The following is a 24,307-nucleotide window of genomic DNA, read 5'->3' as shown; positions in this document are numbered from 1 at the left end:
AACTTGTACTGGGATTTGTACTTTTAACATTATTCCCAGGGACGTGAGTGGGAAAACAAATGGGGTCAGGACTTCTCAGTCATCGAGTCTCCTCTATGCCTGGCCCCAACTCCAAAAGTTGTCTTTAAGGAACTTTTCTCCAGGGACACCCTGCCTTGGCCTCATTCTTGTGGGAAATTGATTACACCTCCTGCACTCTGCCTCACCCTGATTCTTCTGTCCCGTGACCTTGATGTCACTGAAGCAAAAGCCACAAAATCCATAAAATTCATAGCAAATGTGAGAGGTGGAAGGGACCAGCCTTACTCATCACCAGCACCCCGCCCTTGTTTCTTTACAGAAGTGAACACAGAGGGGAGATAGGAGAAGTGCCATGGCTGCCAAGCTGACTATATCCCAGTTTTCTTGGTGGGGATGCTGTCTGCTGTTCTGGGCTTATCTGAGCTCTCTTTTCTGCTCAGGGAACACTTTTCCATGAGAAGCACAAGGTAGTGCCCTGGTGCAAAGCCCTTTGTGCAGGCTGTGTGGGTGGTGCCAGTAGTACCGGGGCCTTGGACAAGTAATGCATGTCTCCTCATCTCCTCTATTCTGGGTGTGTCTCAGCTTGAGTTTGGGGCAAAAAGTTTCTCCACTCTTCCCTGCAGAGCATGTTTGTCATCCAGAGGCTAGTGCTTATAAGAGATTAACCTCATCTCCCTCCTTTACCCTGTGAGTCATCTCCCATTGCTCCATATGACCAGACTTCCAGAGATGGCTAGCCATCACATCCCCTATCTGCTTCTTATCATTCCCTGGAGTCTTTCCTTTTGTCATTGCATGGATCTGAATTGACAGAGCCTCCAGAATTGGAAGGGACACCTTACGGATTCCAGTAAAGTTTCTATCATGTCTCTGAAAGGTGCTAATTTAATCTCTGCCTAAATGCTTCTAGGAATGAAAAATTTACTATGTTATAATGCAGTTCAGGGCCGCCCCCCTCCCTGATCAGGAATCCCATGATTTCCACCAGTGGGTCCTAGCGCTATGCTCTGAGCCTATAAACAGAGGCAGAGCTGTCTTCATAGGGCGGTTCTTCAGGTGTCTGAAGTCAGCTGTTCTGTCTCACTTGGGATTCTTTCATTCCTAGCACAGCATCTCATTTACTTAGCAATGTTTTCAGAGCCTTTCCTACTCTAGTTACCCTCTCCTGTTTGTCAATGTCCATTTTAAGAAGAGGGTGCCATAGAAAAACTCCAAGTGGATACAGTTGGACTTTATTTATTCCAAATATTACACATCTGTCAATAAATTTAAGTTTTAGAGACCACATTACACTTTTGACTTACGCTGACTTCAGATTCAGCGGACACCCTCCACCCCCTCCCAATCTTGTTCCTGTGAGCTGTCATTGGCGTGGGCGGTATTCACCCACATGCTTTTCTGAATTGAAATGTAGGTCCTTACAGCTGTCTGATTCAAACCCAACTTGTTAATTTCAGCCAATCTTGCTAAGTACTAAGATCTTCATGAATACTCCTACTGCCAACCAGTGTATTATCTGCTCTTTCCAGCTTGGTGATATTTGCACATTTTAACCTTTTGCACTCGGATGTCGAGATTAAAATTACTCTTTGAATGTATCAATAATTTGAAATATAAAAAAATCCAAATAAATAAGTTTGTATGAAAAGAAACTCCAGTTTTTTATTCTACTGCCGCGCTTTGTAAAATCTGGGGTATTTAAAAAATTAAATCCCGAGTAGAATAAAGGAATCGAGAAAAAAGCAAGCGAGTGCAAAGGGTTAAGCTTGTTTTCTCTGTCTTTATTCAAGTTATTGATAAAAAATATTGACCAGCAGAAAGCACAGGACTGAGGCACATGATCAAGGACCTATCTTCACTATTTCATTAATCAACACTCCTTGGGTATTTTTACTCAGCCAATTGCAAGTCCATATATTTCCATGTGGTGCAGAAGATCCCTACAGAGAAGATGTTCACCCACCTCAGCGATGTGTTCCAGTAAATCCTGTGTTTGCCTTGAGATGTCTTTTTACACAGAGGTTGTAGCCACAACACGTCAGTCTTTCCTTTGGCAGAGAGGGGAGTGACAATTTGTCTTCCTAACCCAGAGCCCAGAGATACCCTCACCACCCAGTTGGTGCCCAGAGGATTTTGGCTTCAGCCTGGGTAGGCTTGGAGCCAACTTCCAGGCACCAGTCCAGGGCTCTGGTTGGAGAGCATATCAGAATTCCTAACATAAATGATCCTGTCACATTTGGTAGAGGATGGAGGTATAAGGATCAAGCTATGCATCTAGTATTCCAATCTGAGAGTCTTTCTAAATTAGCATCAGAACATCTTCAAGGCCAGCCCCAGGAAATGCATGTCAAAATCTGCCAGCTCTAATTATCCAGTGGTCACTAACTCTGAACTGAGACTGGGAAGTGGAGCTTCTCAGCAAGGAGCCAGGCTTCAAGGCGGAAAGCCATGTGTCCAGAGTCTCCCTCTTTTCCCGCACTGGGTGGGTTTTCTCCCCTACCTCTTTCTGAATCTTCCCTCCTGCTGATCTTATGCAAACTGTGCTGATTTGTTTTTATGACCTTTCCTTATTTCTGAACCGCCTCTCTGTTTTTTACCCTGCTCACACCCTCCTCAACATTCCAAGAGGCTATGGACTGTGGAAGGAGAAGCTATCTGGGGCTATTCCTGCCATCCTGGAAGGAGGAGCTCCAGGGAAGAGGACCATATTTTCCATTGAAGAGAAGAGGGGATAAGTGTTCCTTCTCTCTTTCTAGGAATGAAGCACCTTGGAAAGGTGTAAATCCTCACTGGTGGTCATTGCCTTTAGTTTGGGTAGCCAAGCTTTCCCCTGCTCCCACTGCTAGGAGAGGACTAGGGGTAGGATCATGTGGGTGGTGTGGTGGTGTGGTGAGGGATGAAGCTGGGTGGAACTCTCATGACCTCTGCATTTTAGAGGGGAACATACAAAGATGTTCCCCAGTACACCCACCTGGGGAACTCCCGCACAGAACTGGAAAGTCTATTGTTCCCCTTTCTGCAAAGTCACCTATTGTGAAGGGGGAGAAGAGGAGGGATGGAGAGGGACTTAATGGATGTTGTGAGCTTTCTCCTTCCTCAGAAGAGGACACCAGGTCCACATGAACACAAACAGAATCCTAAATTATAAAAGAATAAATAAATCAATAATAAGAGGATAATACCTTCTTGAAATTCCAGACTTTAAAGGGTAAAATAATGTTCTCTTTGCTTAAATTCTGAAGCAGTGAGTTGCTTGACCTTGTTCCCTTCTGGGACATACTAGTTTGCATTTCCTGTTTGAATCCTGTAGGTCTGGCTTCTGTATGAACAGGGATTTGTCTTCCATACCTTATTCTCCTTTCCAGGGGTGCTGGGGCCTTCTCAGCGCCACCCCACCTCTCTCAGCGTCTCCTGGAGTCTCCTCCTTTTCCTGTACTATGCCAATCCTCAGTCCTGAGAAGCTCAGTCTCATCTCTAGTGCCTGCAGCTCATATGTTTTCTTCTTTTCAATTTGCTGCCACTTTGCAGTACATTTTTAAAAGGGCCAACCTTTTATTTTTAGCATTTTTATTTTCAAAATCTTAGGATGAGGGGCATTTAAAAATAACTGACTGCATTTTTTCCTCTTTATAAAACAATCTGTTTACTGCAGAAAAAAAATTGAAACTACAAATAATTATTTTTTTTTTAAAAAAAGCAAAGAGCAGTCATTCCTAATGTGATCATTGTTAACATTTTGGTGTACTTTCTTCTACTCTTTGTGTGCATTTGTTTGTCTGTTGTGTAAATAAAGTGGGATGTGCTGAACATTTTGTGATCTGGTTTTTGCAGGGTGCTTATAAAACCAAACAGTGTGGCATCCTTTTGTTTTCATCCCGTGTGTACAAGGCAATTGTCCAGCATGTTTGTTATTGACTAAGTGTGCTTTTCATTTCTCTCTATACATTCCTGAGACCCTCCTGTGGCTGATGACTTTCTTAAGTGTATTTCTCACTGTGGTATCCACATACTCAGAGAGCTTCTCCTTTAGGAGAGGTTTTTGGTGGCTCTTGCTAAACACTATACTTTCTTCTTGTGCTCCCCAAGCACACACACACACCTTAATCCCATGCTGCTCACTGACGAGCAGCATGTCTGGTCCCCTGTGAAGGCTCCAATGAGGGAAGGCAGCAGGATGGTGCACAGATGTGGAAGAAGTAATGCGGCTCTATATCCAGGAGCCCTCTGTCAAAGAAAGGTCTGGAGAGAAATCACAGTGCTAACTACAGAAAAGGGAAAGGCGGGACATAGACATCCCTACCTTAGAATGGCTGTTCAACTGGAAGTAGATCTTTTGTACTCTCCATGGCCCTGAGCACATGAGGTGTACAGATGATCACGACAGATGAGAATGTAGAGTCCATAGAGACCTTTATTTTACAGACAAGAAAACTGGGTCCCAGAATGGAGAAGTTCTTATGGAAACTAATAGTGCAACTGGGACTTAGGACCAGGTCTCCTGACTCCTGGGACAGAGTTATTGCTATAGTCCAGTGTTAGAAGAGATCTAAGAATTGACCCCCACTGGTGATGGTTCAGGTGGCTAAGGTGGACCCATTAAGAGTAAGGCTCATTTCACTTCCTCTTTCCCATAAGAAGACTAGGATTTGGTGATGTGGGGCCCAGAGGAAGTGATGATTATCACCGTTTCCCCTGAAAGAAGCCAGGCAATCAGTAATTGCCCAGTTTAAGCCAAGACTGAGACTAAGAGGTTTGGTGACTAAAAAGTAGTCCCTGCCCTCAGAGAGGTTAATAAGTGCTACATGTGTGGTGGAGACTTTGCATGTTATGGAAACATGATAGAAAATGAGGGATAATAATGAGCTGCAGGTGGCAGAAAACTCTGGAAGAAGCTGGCTTTACAAGGATAAATAGGATTTACATATACATAGTAGTGGGAAGAGTGTCACATCTGGCTGTGGAGTCACACTGAGCTAGGCTCAAGTTTCAGTTTCTCAATTCCAAACATCTATCCATCCTTGCATCCATCCATTGATTGATTCATTCATTCACTTATTCAACAAATATTTGAGGGCCAGGGACTGTTCTATGTTTGGGAAATACAAGAGTAGATACAACAGACAACCCCCTTGTTCTCATGGAGCTCACATTCTAGTCAGGTTGCAGAGTGACCTTGGGCAACTTGACCTCTCATCCCTCAGCTTTAAAACTGAAGTGTTGACTCCCATCTCACTGGGCTTTTATGAGCAAGTGACATAAGTATGATGAAGTGGGAAGGCATAGGTAATGTCATTCACAGTGCCCTACTATCACCTACTGACTGTCACTATTATTATTGCGTTGTTGTTATTATTATTATTATTATTATTATTATTATTAAACAAGAGCTGGTAGGCAGCCACTCCCCTAGTATCTAGGAGTGGAAGATGGCTGATGGGGAACAGAAATAAATAGGATGGCAATACAATCAGGGAGAATGCTTGGAGGGCAGGAATTAAAAGCCAGTGAGCAGAGTTCAAGTCTGATACAGTAGGAAGTGGGGGGTCTTAGTGGTGGTGGATAAATTACAAATTTCTGAACAGAAGTTCTGGGTTCCTAAGAGTCATCTAATGATGATAAAATAAATAATATTTATTCAACACTAACAACCAACCTGATATTGTGCTAAGCATTTTGGAGATGATTTCATCTATTTCTTATAGCTCCCCCAGGAGGCAGAGGTTTACAGATGGGGAAACTGAGGCTTAGAGAACTGAAATAATGACCTAACATCAAGTGGTAGAGCCAGGATTCAAACCCAGCACTGGTAGCCATTACACCCAACATGGCCTACCTAAAGTGTGGTGGCTGGCAGCTGGCAGCAGAAGAGGCACTGTGTCTCAGCAGTGCCTCAGGGAGGTCTTCTTCTAGGTAGAGGTGGCCCTGATAGCCTACAGAAGGCTGTGACCCTGGAGAAACCTCCTGCAGCCATTTTCTGTATTTGAGACAGTGCTGCTTGTCTAAGCTTTGAGTACCTTCAATTCTGGCTGGCGGGGAAAGATGGCCCAGGGTTGTGTGGGGAGAATTGATGTGTTTATGTGATGGTAATGACTGTGTTGGCTCCCTAAGGAAAGATTAAGATCAGAGCCCAGTTCACTGTTTGGGGACTTGAACCTAGATTCTCTGGTGGCCTTGAAAAATGTCTACCTTGAAGATTAATTCCGAAAGTTATCAGCCCATGGCAGTTTTGCTTTTCTCTCCTTTCCTTTGCCCATTAACTATGGCAAATTTACGAGGATCTACACCAGTCAAGGTCTCCATCTAGAGACCACTGGACAGTTAGGCTACATCTGTAGCAGCAACTAATTGCCAGAGAGCTCCCCTTCCCTGTTGAATCTCTGTGTAAATATTTTCTTCTCCAGGGGATCACCCTCTTTTGCATGTGACTGAAGTAAACACCAAGGAAATATGATTTCCTGAGATCAATGTGATCACAGACTGGAATTGCTCTGATTGGTGAGGATAGCTAGGAGTGATGGGCTAGGATGGTTGTTCTTGGAGAATCAGAAGGGGTGGTGTAGGTTGCCCTGGGAGAGGATTTATCATTTCTTCCCCAAATCTTGCTCTCTCACTTGACCCGCACTTGACCTGCCTGCTCTTCCAGCTTAGCTCTATCAGTGGGCAGGCCTGAATATTGCCAGCAAGTAACTGTTAGAATCCATTTGATCCCCAAAATGAGGATTGAATGAATACCACGGAAACTATTACTTCTAGTTCTCTGGCCAGAGAGTAGGAAGTGACCACTGGTTTATAAAAGGCTTATGCTACCAAAGTAAACCATACTAGACTGGCTCTGAAGGAGCCAGTTCCTTGTTCCTGTATGACTAATCTCTTTAATCTCTTTAACTTGATCTAGGCTCCATTAAATTGGAATTTAGTGACTATTCAGATTCAACTAATATTTATTTTATGAAGTGGCTACTATGTGCCAAGTACTGGGCTGGGACTTTCACATAGTTAGGTCATTTAGTCATTTCAAGAGCAAAGGACTCGAAGTTTACCTTTGCATAGTCTATGAGAAAAAGATTTATTAAGCAAATGAGTGGTGTGTGCAAGATTACCAGGGGATATTTTAAACTACTTACAGGACAAACTGCTTCCGAGAAGCCTGCCAGTACTTCAGAAGTCCTTTCTTGCATGCATAAACCGCTGATCCAGGAGACAGAGCAATGCAATGGGGAGGACCCAGGACAGAAAGTCAACAGAACATGATTCCATCTGTGGTCTCATGCCATGTCCCTGCAACTGCACAGTGCCATCCAGTCCCCATTATCCCACCTCCTTCCTGCCCCAACAAAATTATCTGTCCACAAAGCACAGCCTTCCTCAAAACCTTCCTGAACATACAGAACAAGGTGTGTAGTGTGCCTCCTTGTTGTAAAAAGAGAAGAAACTATAAGTCAATGCACACATACATTTGTATTAGCTTGTATATTCATAAGACATTCTGTAAGCTTAGTTAAAAAAAAATAATAATGTTGCCTTTGCAGAATGGAGAGAGGTAGGAGTGAGAACTGGGCAGATAGGGACATAGATGGGAGGAAGACTCCTTATGGTGGACATATTGGGCTTCTCAGCCAATAGGCATTGCCTATTTAAAATTTTAATTCATAAAAAAGCCTTCTTGAAATCTAGATATACTATGCAGAACTTCCAATCGGGAAGTTGCCTTGACATTACCTGTCCTAAATACTAATGTTGGCTCATTCTGATTATGATTGCTCCCAACTACCTTTAACTTGTTTATGTCTAGACACTTGCCCGAAGTGAATGTTATTCTTTAGTACCATGTCACTTGGCAGGGATTTTTGATGTATTGGGTGTCTGTTGCTTTCTTTACCTCCTTATCTCTGCAAACACACATGCACATGCATGCGTGTGTGAACACATACACACATACACACACACACACACACATGCTCAACACACACATATATAAAAGCAGACTCCTTTACACCAGGTAGCTGTCATCCAGGGGTCCTCCACACTTGGCCACATTTAACCTGAAAGAAAATGAGCCTAAGGCACACTTATTGAAAGAACTTGATTGTTCAACCCATGAACCCTGCTTTTCAAAGCAAGAGTGTTCAGAAAGGCACAGAGTGCAGAGCGTTACAAGGCCTCTGTTGTCCTTCACAGTCCCCGTCTACATGAGGCATGAACTGAGAATGCACTGATGACACAACATGCCTGTCAATAGACCACAATTACAGGGCTCAGATTTAACTTTTTCTCCACTGTCTTAAAGTTGGCATATTTTACATGACCTTGGATTGGAGGCTGGGGGTCCTGGTCATGCTCGGCTGATTGCCTCTTGGTTGTGTGAAAAACCTGGAGATGCTGAGGAAAACTGGGTGCATGGGGAATCCAGCTGTGGCTTGAAGAGTTACTTTATTTAGCTAGCAAGCTAGAACTTAAGGTGCAAGTATGGAGGAAACCTCTAGGGACTGTCCCTTCCAGCCCTCACCCAAGAAAAGACACTTTGGGAATGCCACGCACAGTGATGTGTGTGGAAGCAGCATGTCACACGATAGGCACCAGTGGTAGTTTCTGAGGTTGGAGAGGTGACTGGGCAATGTTTTCCAAGCTCCCTGGTGTATTTTGGTTTGGCCAACCACTGTGTTGCGGCAAGAGCTTGAGAGAAAATTAAAACACGGGGTGAGAAAACACAACCCATTTGGTGACTTTCTTTTAACTGAGTGGGAGAGATTCCTAAGACATGGGCTTTGGCAAAATGTGGTCATAGTAAAGAAAGTGGTTTAATATGTCTCCATGCTTTTGAGTATTGTTGGTGTCACTTGCATGCTGTTATTTCTTCCTTCAAGGGTTATTTGGGGGAAATTGTATACATCCCAGGGTTGAACTTTTAAACAAATGCAAGCTGCCGCCAGCCCCATAGCTGCAGATGGGCATGTCCCTGGAGAGGCCTTTGTGAAGTTTGCTTCATTTTGCTCAGCTCCATCTGCCTCCTCTACACACACACACACACACACACTGTTCTTTCCTTTACAGAAGAGATAGGCAAACCTCTCTCTTCATTCTAGAGTAAATCCTTTTCAAAGTGAAAGATTATTGTGATGATATGTTTCTCTTTGTACAGTTTGCTAATAAATTTTAAAATATCATTGTGAGCAGATTTGAGGTAGTTGCTGGGGGCGGGGCAGGACTGTATATTATACATTCTTGGAGCCTCTAGCAACACCTGCCAGTGTCCTTGGGACTCAATTAATATTTGCAGACAGCTTCTTTGAGGATTCCCAATATTCCTTGAATTTCTAAAATGAAGTGTGGGAGGGGGTTCCTGGCATAGGAAAGGGAGAATGCTATTTTCCCTTATCTCTTCATTTTTTTTGCAGTGATCCACCTCTCCTGCAAGCAAACCTAGACCCTCAAAGAACACATTTGTGAGGGCTCGGGAGGTTCTTGTCAACAGGTACCAGCCACACAGGACAGTAACCTCCCTAGAGATGGGCAGCTGGAGGTGTGGGGAATTGCATGGATGTAGGAACCAAGGTCCTTGACCCAATTTTACTTCTAACATCCTGTGGGACCCACATGTTTTTTTAGTTCTATGCCTTGGTTCTCAGTAAAATGGGACTAGTAAGGCCTGCCTCACATTGTTGCCAAGATGATTGCTTTAAATATGTGTTTTATTAGAACCTTTTCAATATGCACAAAAAGAAAGGAAATAGTAGAATGAACCTTTATGTTCTCTCGCCCAACATCATAATTATCATCTCATGGCCAGTCTTGTGTTGTCCATACCCCCACCCAAGATTCCTTCCCAATTATTACCCCCAACACCAGAATATGAGGACTTAATGGAATGAAACAATGACCACAAGTGCCTTGTAGAGTACCTAACAGGTAGCAGATGCTTAGAAATGTCTTTGAAATCTGAACTTGTAATAGTGTGAGCTTTATAATGATTACTTCCTGATATGTCTTTGGGAAGCCTGAGGGTACAGTATTTCTCACTGTCTTACAGATGAGAAGACCTAGTCTTAGGTCAAGTGATCTGTCTAAGGTTATGTAGCTACTACCAAGGAATATGAGGCTATCACCAGAACCCAGGTCTTCCAAATCCCATATGTGTGCTTTTTGCTCTGTGCTCTGCTGCCTCTGTGTTGGTTTTTTCTTTTCAAATATCTTCTTAGGGAGGACCAAGAGACTTGTAAAATTTTATGTGGGCTCACAGTTTAAAGAGAACTTGTTTATAGGACTGTAATAACCACATATCCATGGACACAACTGCTTACTGTCTTCAAAGGATCAGCCAATCCAGTTCAACCCATCAAACACTTAGTGAATTACTTTTTGCCTTGATTTCCAGAAAGCAGAAGATACAATTAAGATGTAAGATACAATTGCTGCTCTCAGGAAGCTCACAGTCTCATGTATCAAGAAACATAGATAACCAAACAGAGCAGAAAGCGATGAGTGCACATCGGCAGCATGGACCAAGTGCTGAGGGTGTGTGGAGGAAGGTTGCTGTCTCCATTAAGGATTATCAGTACTTCCAAAAATTGCAACCATGGCAATTTGTGCTTACATTTATACAATTCTGCAAGCTGACTACTAGATTTAAGGATATCTGTATAATCTTTTCATTAGCTGAGAATCCTCATTAGGTCAGTGTAACAGACCCCTAGATGAAGAAGGGTTCCACCAGTAGAAGTACCATTTCCTAATCTATGAACCAATGTTATTCACCGTGAAAGTTTAGACCAACTATAAAGAGTTAGTCAACTTTGAAGTTAGGAGGACCACCCTCACCTCTGACATCAATTGCAAATTTGGGAGTCCTCCAGACCACTCCTATATTTGGTAAATTGCTAGAAGAACTTAGAGAATTTACTGAAAGCTGTTGTACACACAGTAAAGTTTATTACAGCAAAAGGATAGAGCTTGAAACCAGCCAAGAGAAGGACTATAGAAGATGAAGTCCACGAAAGTATCAAACAAAGAACTCACAGTGTCCTCTCCCCATGGAGTCAGGACAGTGTCTCTTCCTCAGCGTCAGTGTGTAACAATACTCACAAAGTATTGCAAACCAGAGAAACACCCTTGAGCTTTGGTGTCTAGCGTTTTTTTGGGGGCTTGATCTTATATGGCTGATCTTAGTCTCTGGCCCATCTGGGGGTAGAAATAATTCCGTATGGCCCAGAAATAAATCACATTGTTAGATTATCTGGTGGCCAAATGCCCCAGGCAAACAAAGACACTTCTATCAGTAGGACACTTGAAGAGCCTGGAGATCACCTCCTGGTAGCTGAGGGCAAAGGCCAGACCTCATTTGGTTAAGGTTAATCCTTTACTTCATAACCACCAAGGAGTCTCCATTTGAAAACATCAGTGAAGGGAGTGGAAACTTTGAGGGAAGAAAGGAAATGTATGTAATAATGAGTATAGTTCTGAAAATCATTTTACTTTTTCAAAGTAAAATTTGGGAATGAGGAATTTAAGTAAATTTTTCCCCTCTGGCTCATGAAAGGTCAAGTAGCAAATAAATTTCAGAGATGGGGCTAGAACCTAATTGTGTTGAGTCCTTCCTCAACACAAACCCATTGTGATGGTGAGCCCTCAACTCTATGGTAACCCCGGGATACTGCCTGATGTTTTCTTCCCCAGAAGTGAGAGAAGAGGACCACAAGGGTGTCCCCAGACAAAAGGGTGTTTCCTTCCTTTAGTCTTCCCTCCTTCTCACCCAACAATACTTATTGACTACATGGTGAATGAGATTGGAAAGAAAAGAGAGAGAGAAAGGGAGGAGAATTTCCTTATTTCTGTCAGGCATTTATTGTCCTGGTAGCTTTCTTCCAGGTTGCCTACTATTTTCAAGGAATTAGATTTCCCTTCTCTTTCTCAGCTTCAATATTCACTATTCTGTTTCTGTATCAGAAGCCATCAAAATGTAATGCATCATCCATAAATTCTGATCTGGCTTGTGTGGGATCTCAAAGAGCACTGTATGCCCTTTGTCCAGGGCCTGGAGATGGATGAATGAATGGTGGTGAGACCTAGGTGAGAGCAAGCTCTTATGTTAAGCTGTGCATTTTGTTCATTAAGAAAAGGGATGTCCTGTGCATGTTCTAAGGGCTGACTCCAGTCACTCCTAGGGGTTAAACATTTGGGATGAGTTGAGCTTATTGGGAAAAAAATTCCCTAGCTGGTGACATAGGGAGGTGGTTTTACCCTGCGGTGCAGAGCAGGGAGCCTGGTTGGAGCAGCTGAGGCTGCAGATTCCCTGGCAGTCATGTCCCAACAATGCAGTGAGTCAAGGCCTGAAGTGCAAGGAGATAATGTATGTTGACTCCCTGGATGGGGGATGGGGACAAGGATGTGGGGCAGCTGCAGAGTGGAGGGGGTTTTCCCAGGCAGACACACCACTGTGTCTCCCTTGGCTCCTGGTTCTGGCTGCAGACGAGGAGAGGTAGGGCCAGGCTCTCTCTTTCTGGAGCAGTGAGTAAAATCCCTTTTGGGCATGGAGTGCTCATGTCAGGATTGGTCCTGCCAGTGTGTCTTTTTTTGTTTTCAGGAAGAGAACTATGAGATGAATGGAAAGAAAAACTAGAGAAATAAGTGCTGATAGATATTCTCCTTAATGCTGAAGCTGGGGCTTGAGAGACGGAGGGTAGAAAGTGAGGCCATTGTTCTGAGAGTCCAACATCAGAGTCTGAGGTATGAAGCTAGAACAACCAGGAAGATGGGCCCTCATCCTGGGCCAGTGAAGAGTTTAAGACTCAGAGTTGGAAGACAGTATGAGAAAGTTCCAGTGTATGCTCAACACTAGCTTGCAGACCAAACCCATCATGCCCGTTCTAATGACTCTGTTCTCCGTGTTTCACAGAAGCATGCTGCAGTTCAGGGAAAGAAAGGGTGAAGGGCTCATGGAAGGAGAAGGCCACTGAGATGAAAGGGGATGGATTGTTGATTGGTTTAAGGTCAAATCATTATTTTCTGGCTGAAGAAAAAGGTGTCACATTGGGAGGCAGAAACTCTGTGTTGTGGTTCTAGATCAGATAAGGTGATAAAGTAGCTTTTCTCAAGCTGCCACAGACCTGGGTAGTTTGCTACCCTTGAGCTTTCATGATCAATTGCATCTATGAGTGTTGGATTAAACAGATACTATAGGTCTTTTCAGAGCTTCTAATACACACTAGAATATTAGATTTCCTAAAAGAAAGAGAGATTGTGCCTATAGAACATCTGTGAGTACCTGGAAAATTCAGTTTTATGAAGAACACAATGTAAGAAACACAGAAGAGATTAAAAATAGGGTTGGAATTATTCAGATCTTGATTAAAATCCCAGCTCAGCTATGTACTAGTATAACTCTGGTCACATAACTAACCTTCTTGGGTCTTAATTTTCTCAGGTATGATATGAGACTAATAATTCATAGCTCATACAATTATTTTGAGGAATAAGTAAGATCAGATATGTAAAGAATTCTGAAAAGTGCTTGTAACATAGTAAACACACATTAATGGCAGGCTGGCTGGCTGGCTGACTGGCTGGCTGGCTGGCTGGCTGGCTGACTGGCTGGCTGGCTGGATGGATAGGTGGGTAGATGGCTGGATGGATAATGGACAGATGGATGATGGATAGAACAATCAGTCTTGGACCACTACTTTAGCTAGACAGTCATTGTTCAGGGTTATACCTAGACCATCAAGCATGAGTTTGTGTGTTTGTTTGTGAGTGTGCACGCACTCATGCTTGCACACATGTACATGGGAATGCAAGCACTCATGCATGAATATTCCTGAATAAAAGTTAGGTGCTGCTCCCCCATGCTTCCACAACAAGTACTTTACTTCACTGTAACTGTTGCCCATATGTCTCTCTCATGATACTGAGAGTCTTGGAGCACAGTTTCTGGAACATAGTAGATGCTTATAAAATTGTAAAAGGAGGTGGGGGAGATAAGAGATCAATCAAAGGACTTGTATGCATGCATATAAGCATAACCAATGGATGCAAAACTCTGGGGGGTGGGGACATATATGGGAGTGGGGTGTGGGGGGGGGCAATGGTAAGATATGTACACATATAATACCTTAATAAAAAAATTGAAAAAAAATTGTAAAAGGACTCATCAATGCCCAATCTCAATGATCTGGGCAAGCTTGACCCCATCACTTTATTAATGTATCTTAACCTCTTTCAAGTGTCAAAATTAAATCCTCTAATCTCAGCATCGACAGCGTAACTGATGGCGAGGCCAGTGTGTGGACAGTGGGATGGGGTATGTTCTGGGAGCTCCAACAGCACAGTGGGTTCTGCCATCAGCATCACAGGGTAGGAGTTTGGATGGACTCCCGGGTCCTTCTCTTCCTCACCACATGGCATGGTGGGTAGTCACACGCATCCGGGGCAGTGGGTTCTGAGCTGGATTTGTGGAGTTGGCCCAGTCCACCCTCCCATGCTGGGACCTGCTCATTCTTAGTTTTCTCAGTAGTCCTCTGTGTGCAGAGCCTCATCCTGGGCCCTGTGGGATGACAATGACAAAGGAGAAAGCCAGACAGAGGCTACCTGCATATCTGGCCTCAGAGTAACCATCCTTTCCCTTCCTCCTCTTCTTCATCCTCCTCATGGATTTTTCTTCTTCTCTTTGGCCCCACTCCCCTCTCTGTGCTGGGCCTGGTAAGTGGAGGCCCATGCCCAGCTGAAGTTGACCATGCTGAGGGCACTGACTTTTGTCACTGTCCTGTGGCTTTGTCCAGGATATCCTCAGCCCAGCAGGACAGAGCCAACTCCTGCTCACTGAACCCCAAGAAAAGGCATGAATGGCTGGCAGGATCTTACCTCACCTACAGTCCTCACAGGAAGGGGGATTATTTCACTGATTAATTGCAGAATGGGTTACTGAACAGTATGTGTACAGTGACCTGGGTATGTCCCAGGGCCAGCTTGGAGATTCTGTTCTCCTGAAGCCTAATGGAGGATGCCTCCCTTGACCTCCCTTGACCCCAGCCTTGAAGAAGATCTAGGAAGCACTTTTGCTTTTCTTACCCAATTTCTCTTGCTGGAGTCCCTCCCCATTTGTTCTGACCCTTGTTTTTAATGAAGAGGAAGAGCAACTAACCACTGTTCTCTATTAGCTAACAAAATCTGAAACCAAACCAACAAACAAACATTGCATGCTAAAGGAGCCAGTGTTACCAAATACCATGATGAGAGTTAATTGCAGTGTCTTTTTGCCAGTTTACTGTTGTTGCAAATTGCTGAAAATTGTTTCTCCTAGTTAAAAACAAACACTATTTTCGATGTATATTGTCTAACTGTGGTATAACAGTGACGGCTCTGTCCTTGGGTTGAGGCCAGAAGTGACTGACATTGTTAACAAAACAATGAATGAACAAAGTGACCTTACTCTTCTGACCAGAACAACATTGGATGTTGGCAAGATTCATTATTTATTCATTTGCCGGTGAAATCTTTCAAAGGGAACAATGTTTAAATAAAAGTTACTAACATGTTTCCAAATGTAATTTTTCACACCGAGAAGCCTGCCACTTCTGTTTTTGAGTGGAAGGCAGTGACCCTCTCTTTCTTAATGTAGAACCTGACATGGTGCTCTGTGCATAGGGGGAAACTTTAAAACCCAATAAATTCACCAAATTCAAGGTAACTGCTTAAATTAAAAATAATCAGATGCTTTCTAGGCCTTCTCCGACATTGTCCTTGTTATCCTAGGACCTACCGAATGGGTCTGAAACTTATCCCTGGGCTGAAGTTTGATTAGTGCCTGCCTGTTGGAGGCCTACAATCAGCTTGTGGTCGGGGAAGAAGAGGGAAAGGGGCATGTATGAGAGCCAGTTGGCCAGTGGGCTGGGCTGGCAATGCAGCTGATGTGACAAATTCTGTGTGGACACTGTGCATGAGGGAATTGTCTCCAAGCTTGTTTCCACCCTGTGAGCGCCTCTCAGCAAATCTGCTCACAGAGGGACAAGCCGCAGGAATATAGGCCCTGGAGGAAAAAGAGCAAGGCAGGGCTGAGTCTTGTAGAATGGTATTTCCCAAATTGGGCTGATTTACAGTGTCGCCTGTGAAGCATTTTCAAAAACAGATTCTTTCACCCTCAAGATTCTGATTTAGTAGACCTGAGGCAGAGCCAAAAATCTATTTTGAAGTCACCTAAGTGATTTTGATGATTAGCTAATGTGGGAGTCATGACATTGCCCTGGCTGTCTCATTCTAACCTCACCTTTGCATAGCAGCAACCTCTCTTCTCTGTGTCCTGAGCATCTACTGGGAGCTGAGCCAACAAATCTTCTATCCTTTCTTCAGGGCTGAGGACCTGCTTCCTTCTCCCCGCACCTGCCCCCAACACAGTAAGGTGTGGATACCCCCTTAGAGTGTCACAGTGGTGTAGGGAGAAAAAAATATAAACGGGAATGTGGAACCACTGATTTTCTTCCATATTTAGTTTAGTATGAAAAAAAATAGGAATTACGAGTAGGAAAAGATAGGAATTATGAGATTGGGCCTGAAGAAAGCAAGAGTAAGAAGGGATTTCATGCAGAACTTCAAGTTTGTAAATTTTCTATAGATCAATTCTCCATTCTGTGGGGTACAACATAAGGAAATGGCCCAAATTGAAGCTGGAGGCTTGTAGGTTAGACTAAGAAATAATGTGTGACCTGCCTGGCCAGTGTGGCTCAGTGGTTGAGCCTCGACCTATTAACCAGAAGGTCATAGTTTGATTCTCAGTCAGGGCACATGCCCAGGTTGCCGGCTCAATCCCCAGTAGGGGGGGGGGGAGGTGTGCGCGGCAGCTGATCAGTGATTCTTTCTCATCATTTATGTTTCTATCTCTCCTTCCTTCCTCTCTGAAATCAATGAGAGGAAAAAAAAGAAATAATGTGTGACCTAACGTGACAAGACACTAGGAGGAGCGCACTGTGGCTGCAGGACCTCTGTCACAAAGGTCTTCATGATTAGCCAGAACACAGCTGGGTACTACTCAGGGTAAAACTCTTTCCTGTATTATTTTCCATCCAAAAAGCTGTCCTTATTGGCACATGCCAATGGGACATGCACTTTTCTATTTTTCTTAAAGTGTCAAAAGATTACCACAAATCTCTTGCATTTTCCCCTTAGGTTCTGGCACTGGTGTGTAACCTGAGACAGTGGCACAAAATTATTTCATGGGCTCTTCCTGTGTGAAACTGGATTTAACCCATCCAGAGACTAAATACTCAATCCCAACCTTAGGAGCATTAAGCACTACCCAATGAGGTAGGCTATTACTTCCAGACTGATATTCACCCCTGAGTCACCCACACAGAAGGATCCTCAGGCTAGGCTGAGGCCAGCACTGGAGAGCCAGTGGTGAACTAGACACAGAGGCTGCCTGCTGTCATGGAGCTCATGTTTTCCTAAAGGAGACAGAGAGGAGATAGACAGGTAACTTCAGATAGTGATGTGTTGTGATAGAGACTAATAAGGGCCAGGTTATGGATTGGGCACTGGGAAAGACCTCATCAGAGGTGATGCTACAGCTGAGCATAGAAGAAGAGTGAGAAGTGGACCCAACTGGGTAAAGAAATAGGAGAGGACTCTTACAAGGGTCTTGAAGGGGAAACCAGCTTGGGGTGTTTAGTGAGTAGGAAAGACCAGTGTGGCTGAAATGAAGTAAGCAAGGGATTGAATGGTAGGAAATGAAATGTGAGAGGAGCTAGAGTGTAGATCATGTCAAGCCTTGCAGATCATGGCACAGGCTTTAAATGTATTCTAAGTCCATGGCCATTTGGCTAAATGCTTTGTATGATGTGCTAGGTAAGATTATACGTTAGGGATTTAAACATATATTATTGGGTGAGGATGGTTATAGCTTCAGCTAGGCCTTCTTCTTTTGCAGGCAATAATATGCCTTCCCCAGGTGTTCATATCTTGTTAAGCCCACCTAAGGCTCATTTTACCATTACCACAATGTAGAAGGGTCTCCCCTTTAAATAATTAGTGGGGAGGGGCTGCCTGCAATCTGAATCCAGGCAGGAGACACATTAGAACAGTTGGGGTTGGGATAAGAGAGGGAGAGAAGCTCAGTCCAATACTGGAACCCAGAAAGGCCACGGCAGCCCCCTGAGGAAACAGAGAAAGTGAAGCTGCCAGCTGTCCAGGGAACCCGAGGAAGCCAAGTAAGCTGGCTGGACCTCAGGATGGGAGACAAGGGAGGCAGAGTCTGTTTTTCTGTGTCTGCTAGGAAAACCAAGCAGTGGGAAGAATAAATAATGTTTTCCATTTTAACCACAAATTATACTTACTGCATTGTGCCCTGGGCTTCAGGCATGCCTGTAGACTTAGGTGCTGTGCCACATGACTGCCTCATGCCCCCTTGCCAAGATTTTCCTCCTAGATTGAGATCCTGTCTCTAATAGTATTTATCTCTAGATAACTCTGGGGACAGTCATGGGCAAGTCCATAGGGCTGAGGGGCAGGACCTGTAGGCTCAGCCTGAGAGGTTGTGTGTGCTTGGGCTATGGGGACCAAGACCATTCTGGAGGCTTTCATGATGGTGATAGAAGCTATGTGTGTGTGTGTGTGGCGGGGGGCGGGGGGCTAGGGGGAGAAGGGGGAGCATGTATTAAGCTTAGTGAAGGGAGGGATATACAGTCCAATAGTGGCCTCAAGGTCAGGCCAGGAAGGCTGCCTGGAGAAGGAGCTGTTTTAGGAGAGAGAACTAAGAGAGAGAAGATAGTGAAGTTGGTAGAATCTATGTTTCTAGAGTAAGTGTTGTTTGTGAGAGGTCTTGAAGGCTCACCCAGCAGAGAGAGCATTAAGTAGCTGTGTCTGAGAGGAGAATGGGACCAGAATGACAGACCAAGATCACACTGGATGATTGGGTGGCTTTGGAACAGAATGAATGGCCTGTGGGCCTGTGCTATAGGAAGCATTGCCCAAATTGAACTTGGGGTTTCCTTGTCATTTTGACCCTCTTCTCTATAAGCCCACCTTAAGAAAATCCAAAATACAAAAATTGGGGTTAAAACCTAGGGGAGTTTGTAGACATTATCCTCTCAAGGAAGTGGTGTATAACTCTCACTTTTTAAATATGGACTGCATATAGTGACTTCCTTATAAAGAAAAAGTATGGAACGGGGAAAAAGAGTAACTTTGCAGTAGTGAAATCTAATAAACACACCACCTCCACCAAGCGATCAAGGTTAACATGTTCAGTGATAGGTCATACTATAGCCTGCATCTTTGATATAAAGGGATAAAATGCACTTTATCTCTGTGGTCTTTCTCCCAAACCTACAACCTCAGCTTAATTATGAGAAAAACTTAAGACAAACCCATATTGAGGAACATTCCACAATATACTTGACCAGTAATCCTCAAAACTGTCAAGGTCATTAAAAACAAGGAAAGTCTGAGAAACTATCACAATCTAGAGGAGACATGATGACTAAATATAATGTTTTGGACAGGATCCTGGAACAGAAAAGGGCCAAGGGGTAAAAACTAAGAAGATACAAATAAAGTGTGAACTTAAATTAATAATTATAATATTGGTTTATTGGTTGTGAAAAAATGCATCCATACAATGTAATAGGTACATCTGGGTGTGGAGTGTGTGTGTGTGCACACCCGCGCGTGTGTGTATGTGTGTGTATGCATGTATACAGAAAAGCTTCTAAGATAGTACAGAGAATACATATTCTGAATATAAATGTTTTCAAAATAACAATTCCATGGATACGTGAATATCACTGTGCTACTTGCTATTGGAGACTTGGAAGTAGGAGCCATAGTCCAGGGACAGAAACAAGACAGCAGAGACAAAGAAACAAACACAGGTGACAGCTAGGCTCATGTCTTAACAATGGTGACATTAGCTAAGTGCTTCCTAATCACCTGCTTTTGCTGTAATCATGAAGCTGATTAGACCTTACTTTTGTCTGACGCCTTACAGTTTACAAAGCTCTCTCACAGGCATTCACTCATGTGATCTGCACAATACCTCTGCCACTTAGGTGGGACAAGGGTTATCATCTCTGTTTTAAAAGGAGAGGGAGGCGCTAAGAGTTCTCACCAACCTCTGTGTGCAGGTGCACTGGCGTGGCCCACTCCATGGGTTAGCTAATTCATATAAAACGCATGGTAATTTGGTGTTACATATAGTACCATTTTACGCATTTATAGATAAGAAATATAATTACAAATGAGGAAACTGAGGTTCTGAGAATTTTCCAAGGTCATTTGACTAGTTAGTACTAGACCCAAGAGTTAAACTCCGATGTTCTGGTCTCAAGGCTACTTCTCATTTTATTACCTCGTAGGCTGGTTATGTGATAGTTATGCAGAGTGTAATCAAATTCTGCCACGAATCTTCACATCTTTAATGTGCCAGTGAGTGGAGAGTTTTAATTAGCTTCCATTATCAGAACCAGTTATTATACACAAAGTCCGCTTTACTCAATGTCCTCTTTACCAGTAACTGTGGGAACTTGGAGGACAGTCGGTAATGTTTGTGTTTCTCTCAGCCTCTTGTGTTTGGATGGTGTCTCAATGTGTGAGATAGAAGCTATAACTCCCAGGGAAAAAAAGGCTCGTCAATGTAATCATGAGAGGAGGTGATTTCTCAATAAACACTAGAACATCTGTGTCAAAATGAATATTTTTCTTTAAGATAGTTGCTCTGAGAGGTCAACCAAGTCAATTGCTCTTTAGATACATCTCTTTCTTATGCAAAATAGTAATGCCACCTTCCTTGCCAGGTGAAATCCTTTTCCTTGTTTCTGCTGTAGTCTCTGAGCTCCTTCTGGGCAGGGCTGAGCCTTCTCCTCACTGTGTCCTCAGTATCCAGCACAGAGCCCGGCCCTCCAAGGTGCTAAGACCATGCTGTCCAATACCCATTCTCCAGGATAGAGTTTTCACTGCAGGGTAGAGGCTGTTCCAAAGACATCCCACCCCCTTGGTCCCTGGCCTGAAGAAGGTGGACAGCTACTTGGCATGAAACCTTAACCAAAGCCATCTCAGAGGCCTGACTCCTCCATGGGTTTATCACTTGTCCTCTACAGTTGTACTTATTTATTGAACCCGTTTCATCATGGGCCATATTTCCCGATCCTCTGCTCATACTTCCCTTTCCCCCATTTCTTCCAGAACTGTCCAACTCTGCCCTGTGGGCCATTTTGGACCCAGTCTCACCCTGATGTTTCTCACCCCTTCCTCTAATCTCAGGGACCAAACACAGGTTTTTCTGCCTCTCCCTTTGTTCCTCACTCATGAAGCCCCCTTATGGAGCAATTGATAACATGGAACCTATGAACTGGAGTTCTCTCTTTTCTACTCACTACTGATTATTTCAGAACACATCTGGTTTGCTTGGTTTTAAGGCAGAATGTCTTATCTCTAGGCCAGAGAGCAGAAAAAGAGTAAAAAAATCACCAAAACCTTCATTGTAATGAGGGAGACCCCTGGGAGAGTCCTGTTATGCACCCCCTTATTTTCTTTGCAGAATCCCTAACCCTAACACTAACACTAACACTAATCCATCTTCAGTTTCCCTTGTCAAAATCTTAAAGGGAAATATTACGAGTGTGATTAAAATGAAGTATTATACTGAAGCAAACAGAAAGAAGTGCTACTCCCTTTTGATGTTTGGCCTAATTTAGAAGCATATGAATGAGTATTGTTCCAGTCTGAATGGAAACAGATTTATATGCTCTCATTCATTCAGATTGGTCACAACCTGTAGTTCCCTTGTTCTCAATTGTGTGATGGAAAGTCTGCTGGGCTAGGAGTCTAGAGACCTGATTTTATCACCAGGTCTAAGAAAAACTGAGTATCCCTTGTTTCCATCATCTGTAAATGAAAGTGCTAATTATTAAATGACTTCAGCCTTAACACTCATTTCTACCCCCATTTATTAAGCCAGCTCAACCCTGTGCTCAGCTCCAGACATGCAGAAGGAAAGACACATCATTTCTTTCCTTGAGTGCCCCAAAGGCTCATGCCCAAGATAATGCCCTCTCCTACACTGGCAGATGCTCCCTGAAGCTTTTGGTATGTGTGTGCCACTTCCGTCTTCTTAGATTGCAAGCCCCCAGGGGCAGTGGTCACATCCATGTTCTTCTGTCTCCCACCATTCCTGACACCAAGGTCTGCACATAGTAGACATAGAAAGGTTTTTAGAAAGATTTCCCCTAGGCCAAAAAGGCTCTTTGCCTACAGTACAAGCTTTCAAAGGCTAGATGGCACTGTTGCTAGAGCCAAATCAGGTGTATTCTGAAATAGTGGTGAGGAGGGAAGAGAGACTAGAGGAGGGGGCCCTGGAACATTCACTGGCTGAGCTTGATTCAGATGCATTGCAGAAATGCAAGGCTCTGACCTTACCAGCGTAACATGCTTTGCCATTTTCATAGCATCTTTACGAACATGGCTTCAAATAGTCTTCACAACAACCCTGTATCAATTTTAATTCTATAGAGCTGCAGCTCAGAGAAAGCAAGTGCCTGGACTAAACTTACATGGCATTTACTTGACAGAGATTTTTATCTTCATACATACCTTTTTGGCCTCACCAGACCACAGGAGGGTCTTCAGAGTATGCCAAAAGACTCTGGTCAGCTGTACACTTGTCCCAGAGAGTGGCCCCTGGGTGTACTGGACCCAGTCTGAGGGGAAAAGATAGGGTTCTCAGCCAGATTGATCACTTAGCCTTTACCTAGAAATGTCTGCATTTGGGATCAGCAGAGAACACAGTCATTTTTGGAGTAAACAAATGATAACACATGCAGGTTCTTTGAAGAGCAAAAATTGTGGGTAATTTGTACACTGAATAGGATCTACAGTTGATGTTTTATTTAAAGAATGATCTATTTTAAGATGTTGCCCTGTGGTTGGGTTGTATATGTCATTTGTCCATTGCTTTAACATGTTCACATGTTTCTCATTAAAACAAAACAAACAAAATCATCCTGTGCGGTAGGCAAGACGGGTGTTGTGGCTGTGCCCATTTTACAATGAAGAAATAGGGGGTAAGAAAAGTTAAGAAACATTTCAGGATCACACAGCTGATCAATGGTTGAACATTTTAAAGCTTCAGCCAAGAATTAGGCTGAACTCAAATCATGTCCTCTTTTCACCACAGTTTTTCCAGGCTATCTAGAAATCACAAAATTAGAAGAGCTGTTGTTAATATGGGAGGTAAGACATCAGAGACTAGAAAAATATCTATATAGAGTGATGAATGATTAATGATGTGCAAATGTATGCAAAATTAAAGGAAAATTATTACCTGTTATTTGTGTCTTCTGATTGTCTCTCCTCTCCTGTTTCTCCCCAGGATGATGATGAAGATAAGCTGACCTGGAAAGATCGCTTCCCAGGTTACCTGATAAACGTTGTCTCCATCTTGTTCATGGTAATTTCCTTGAGGGAACACCTGCCTATGACTTTTGCTTGTTAGATCCTGTTAAGTGAATGTTGTGGGTGTGTTGTTCTGTAATGCTTTGGGAATCACGAGGGGCTAATAAAGATGAAGCCACAGTCCCTGTATAGAAGGACAGGACCTTATCTGACAGTGAGGCCATTGCTGGTATCAGTTACCTGAAGAAGGGAAGGTGATTTTCTCACACAGAAAACCAGACCTGGAAGGGGTCAGTGACCTTCTGTGTCTATTGAAGGAGTTTCGATCTTCTCAGAAAGAAGAGGGTAGAAAGGGGTTCTACCTTCCCAGCCTTGACTACAGATGTTTGAAGTTGGAACTTCCAGGGAGTAGGTCATGAGATGGTACCTTCACGTTGGGATAGAGCAAGACCTCGAAATAAGTAATCAGGTAAGATGGCTACAGAATTGTGGCAGCCTGTTTAAGCTGTGGGCTAGCTCTCTCTGATAGTTTGTGGAATAGAACAGAGTCTGGAAGCCACAGGAGACAGCCAGCCTGGGCTTTCTAAGCTGATTTTTCCGTTTCCCTGCAGTTGCTGTGTTTATTTCTCTGTGTTCTCCCTGAAAGTTTGAGAGGGCCTTTTTGAGAGACCCAGATGGTCTCAGCTGTGTCAGGGTAGGTAGGGAAGGAGTCTATGATTCACATTTGAGTCATATCAATAAAGTGGTAGCAGGTTGGTCTTGGGAGCCAGGATGAGTGAGCCAACAGTAACTGAAGCAAGATCTTAGGAGATTTGTAACATCCCAATCTTGCTGAAAATAACAAAGTGTGAAACTCAGAGGACTGAGCACGAGCCATTAAGACATCTGCCCCCTCTTTATAGGTAGAATCCTTCTAGTA

At 43.5% G+C, this 24,307-nt stretch overlaps 1 protein-coding gene across 2 annotated transcripts in view; it reads left to right on the top strand.

Annotated features, from left to right (window-relative positions):
- ANO2 (anoctamin 2) overlaps positions 1–24,307 on the top strand; it is a 301,113-nt gene that overhangs the window by 203,014 nt on the left and 73,792 nt on the right. For both annotated transcript variants that reach the window (XM_079774619.1, XM_079774620.1), the window contains exon 15: positions 23,366–23,443. In XM_079774619.1, the coding sequence (XP_079630745.1) occupies positions 23,366–23,443 (78 nt within the window). The remainder of the gene's footprint in view (positions 1–23,365; positions 23,444–24,307) is intronic.

Source organism: Cnephaeus nilssonii (genome assembly GCF_951640355.1).
Source record: "Cnephaeus nilssonii genome assembly, chromosome: 6".
Taxonomy (NCBI): domain Eukaryota; kingdom Metazoa; phylum Chordata; class Mammalia; order Chiroptera; family Vespertilionidae; genus Cnephaeus; species Cnephaeus nilssonii.
This window is presented reverse-complemented; position numbering and strand designations above follow the sequence as displayed.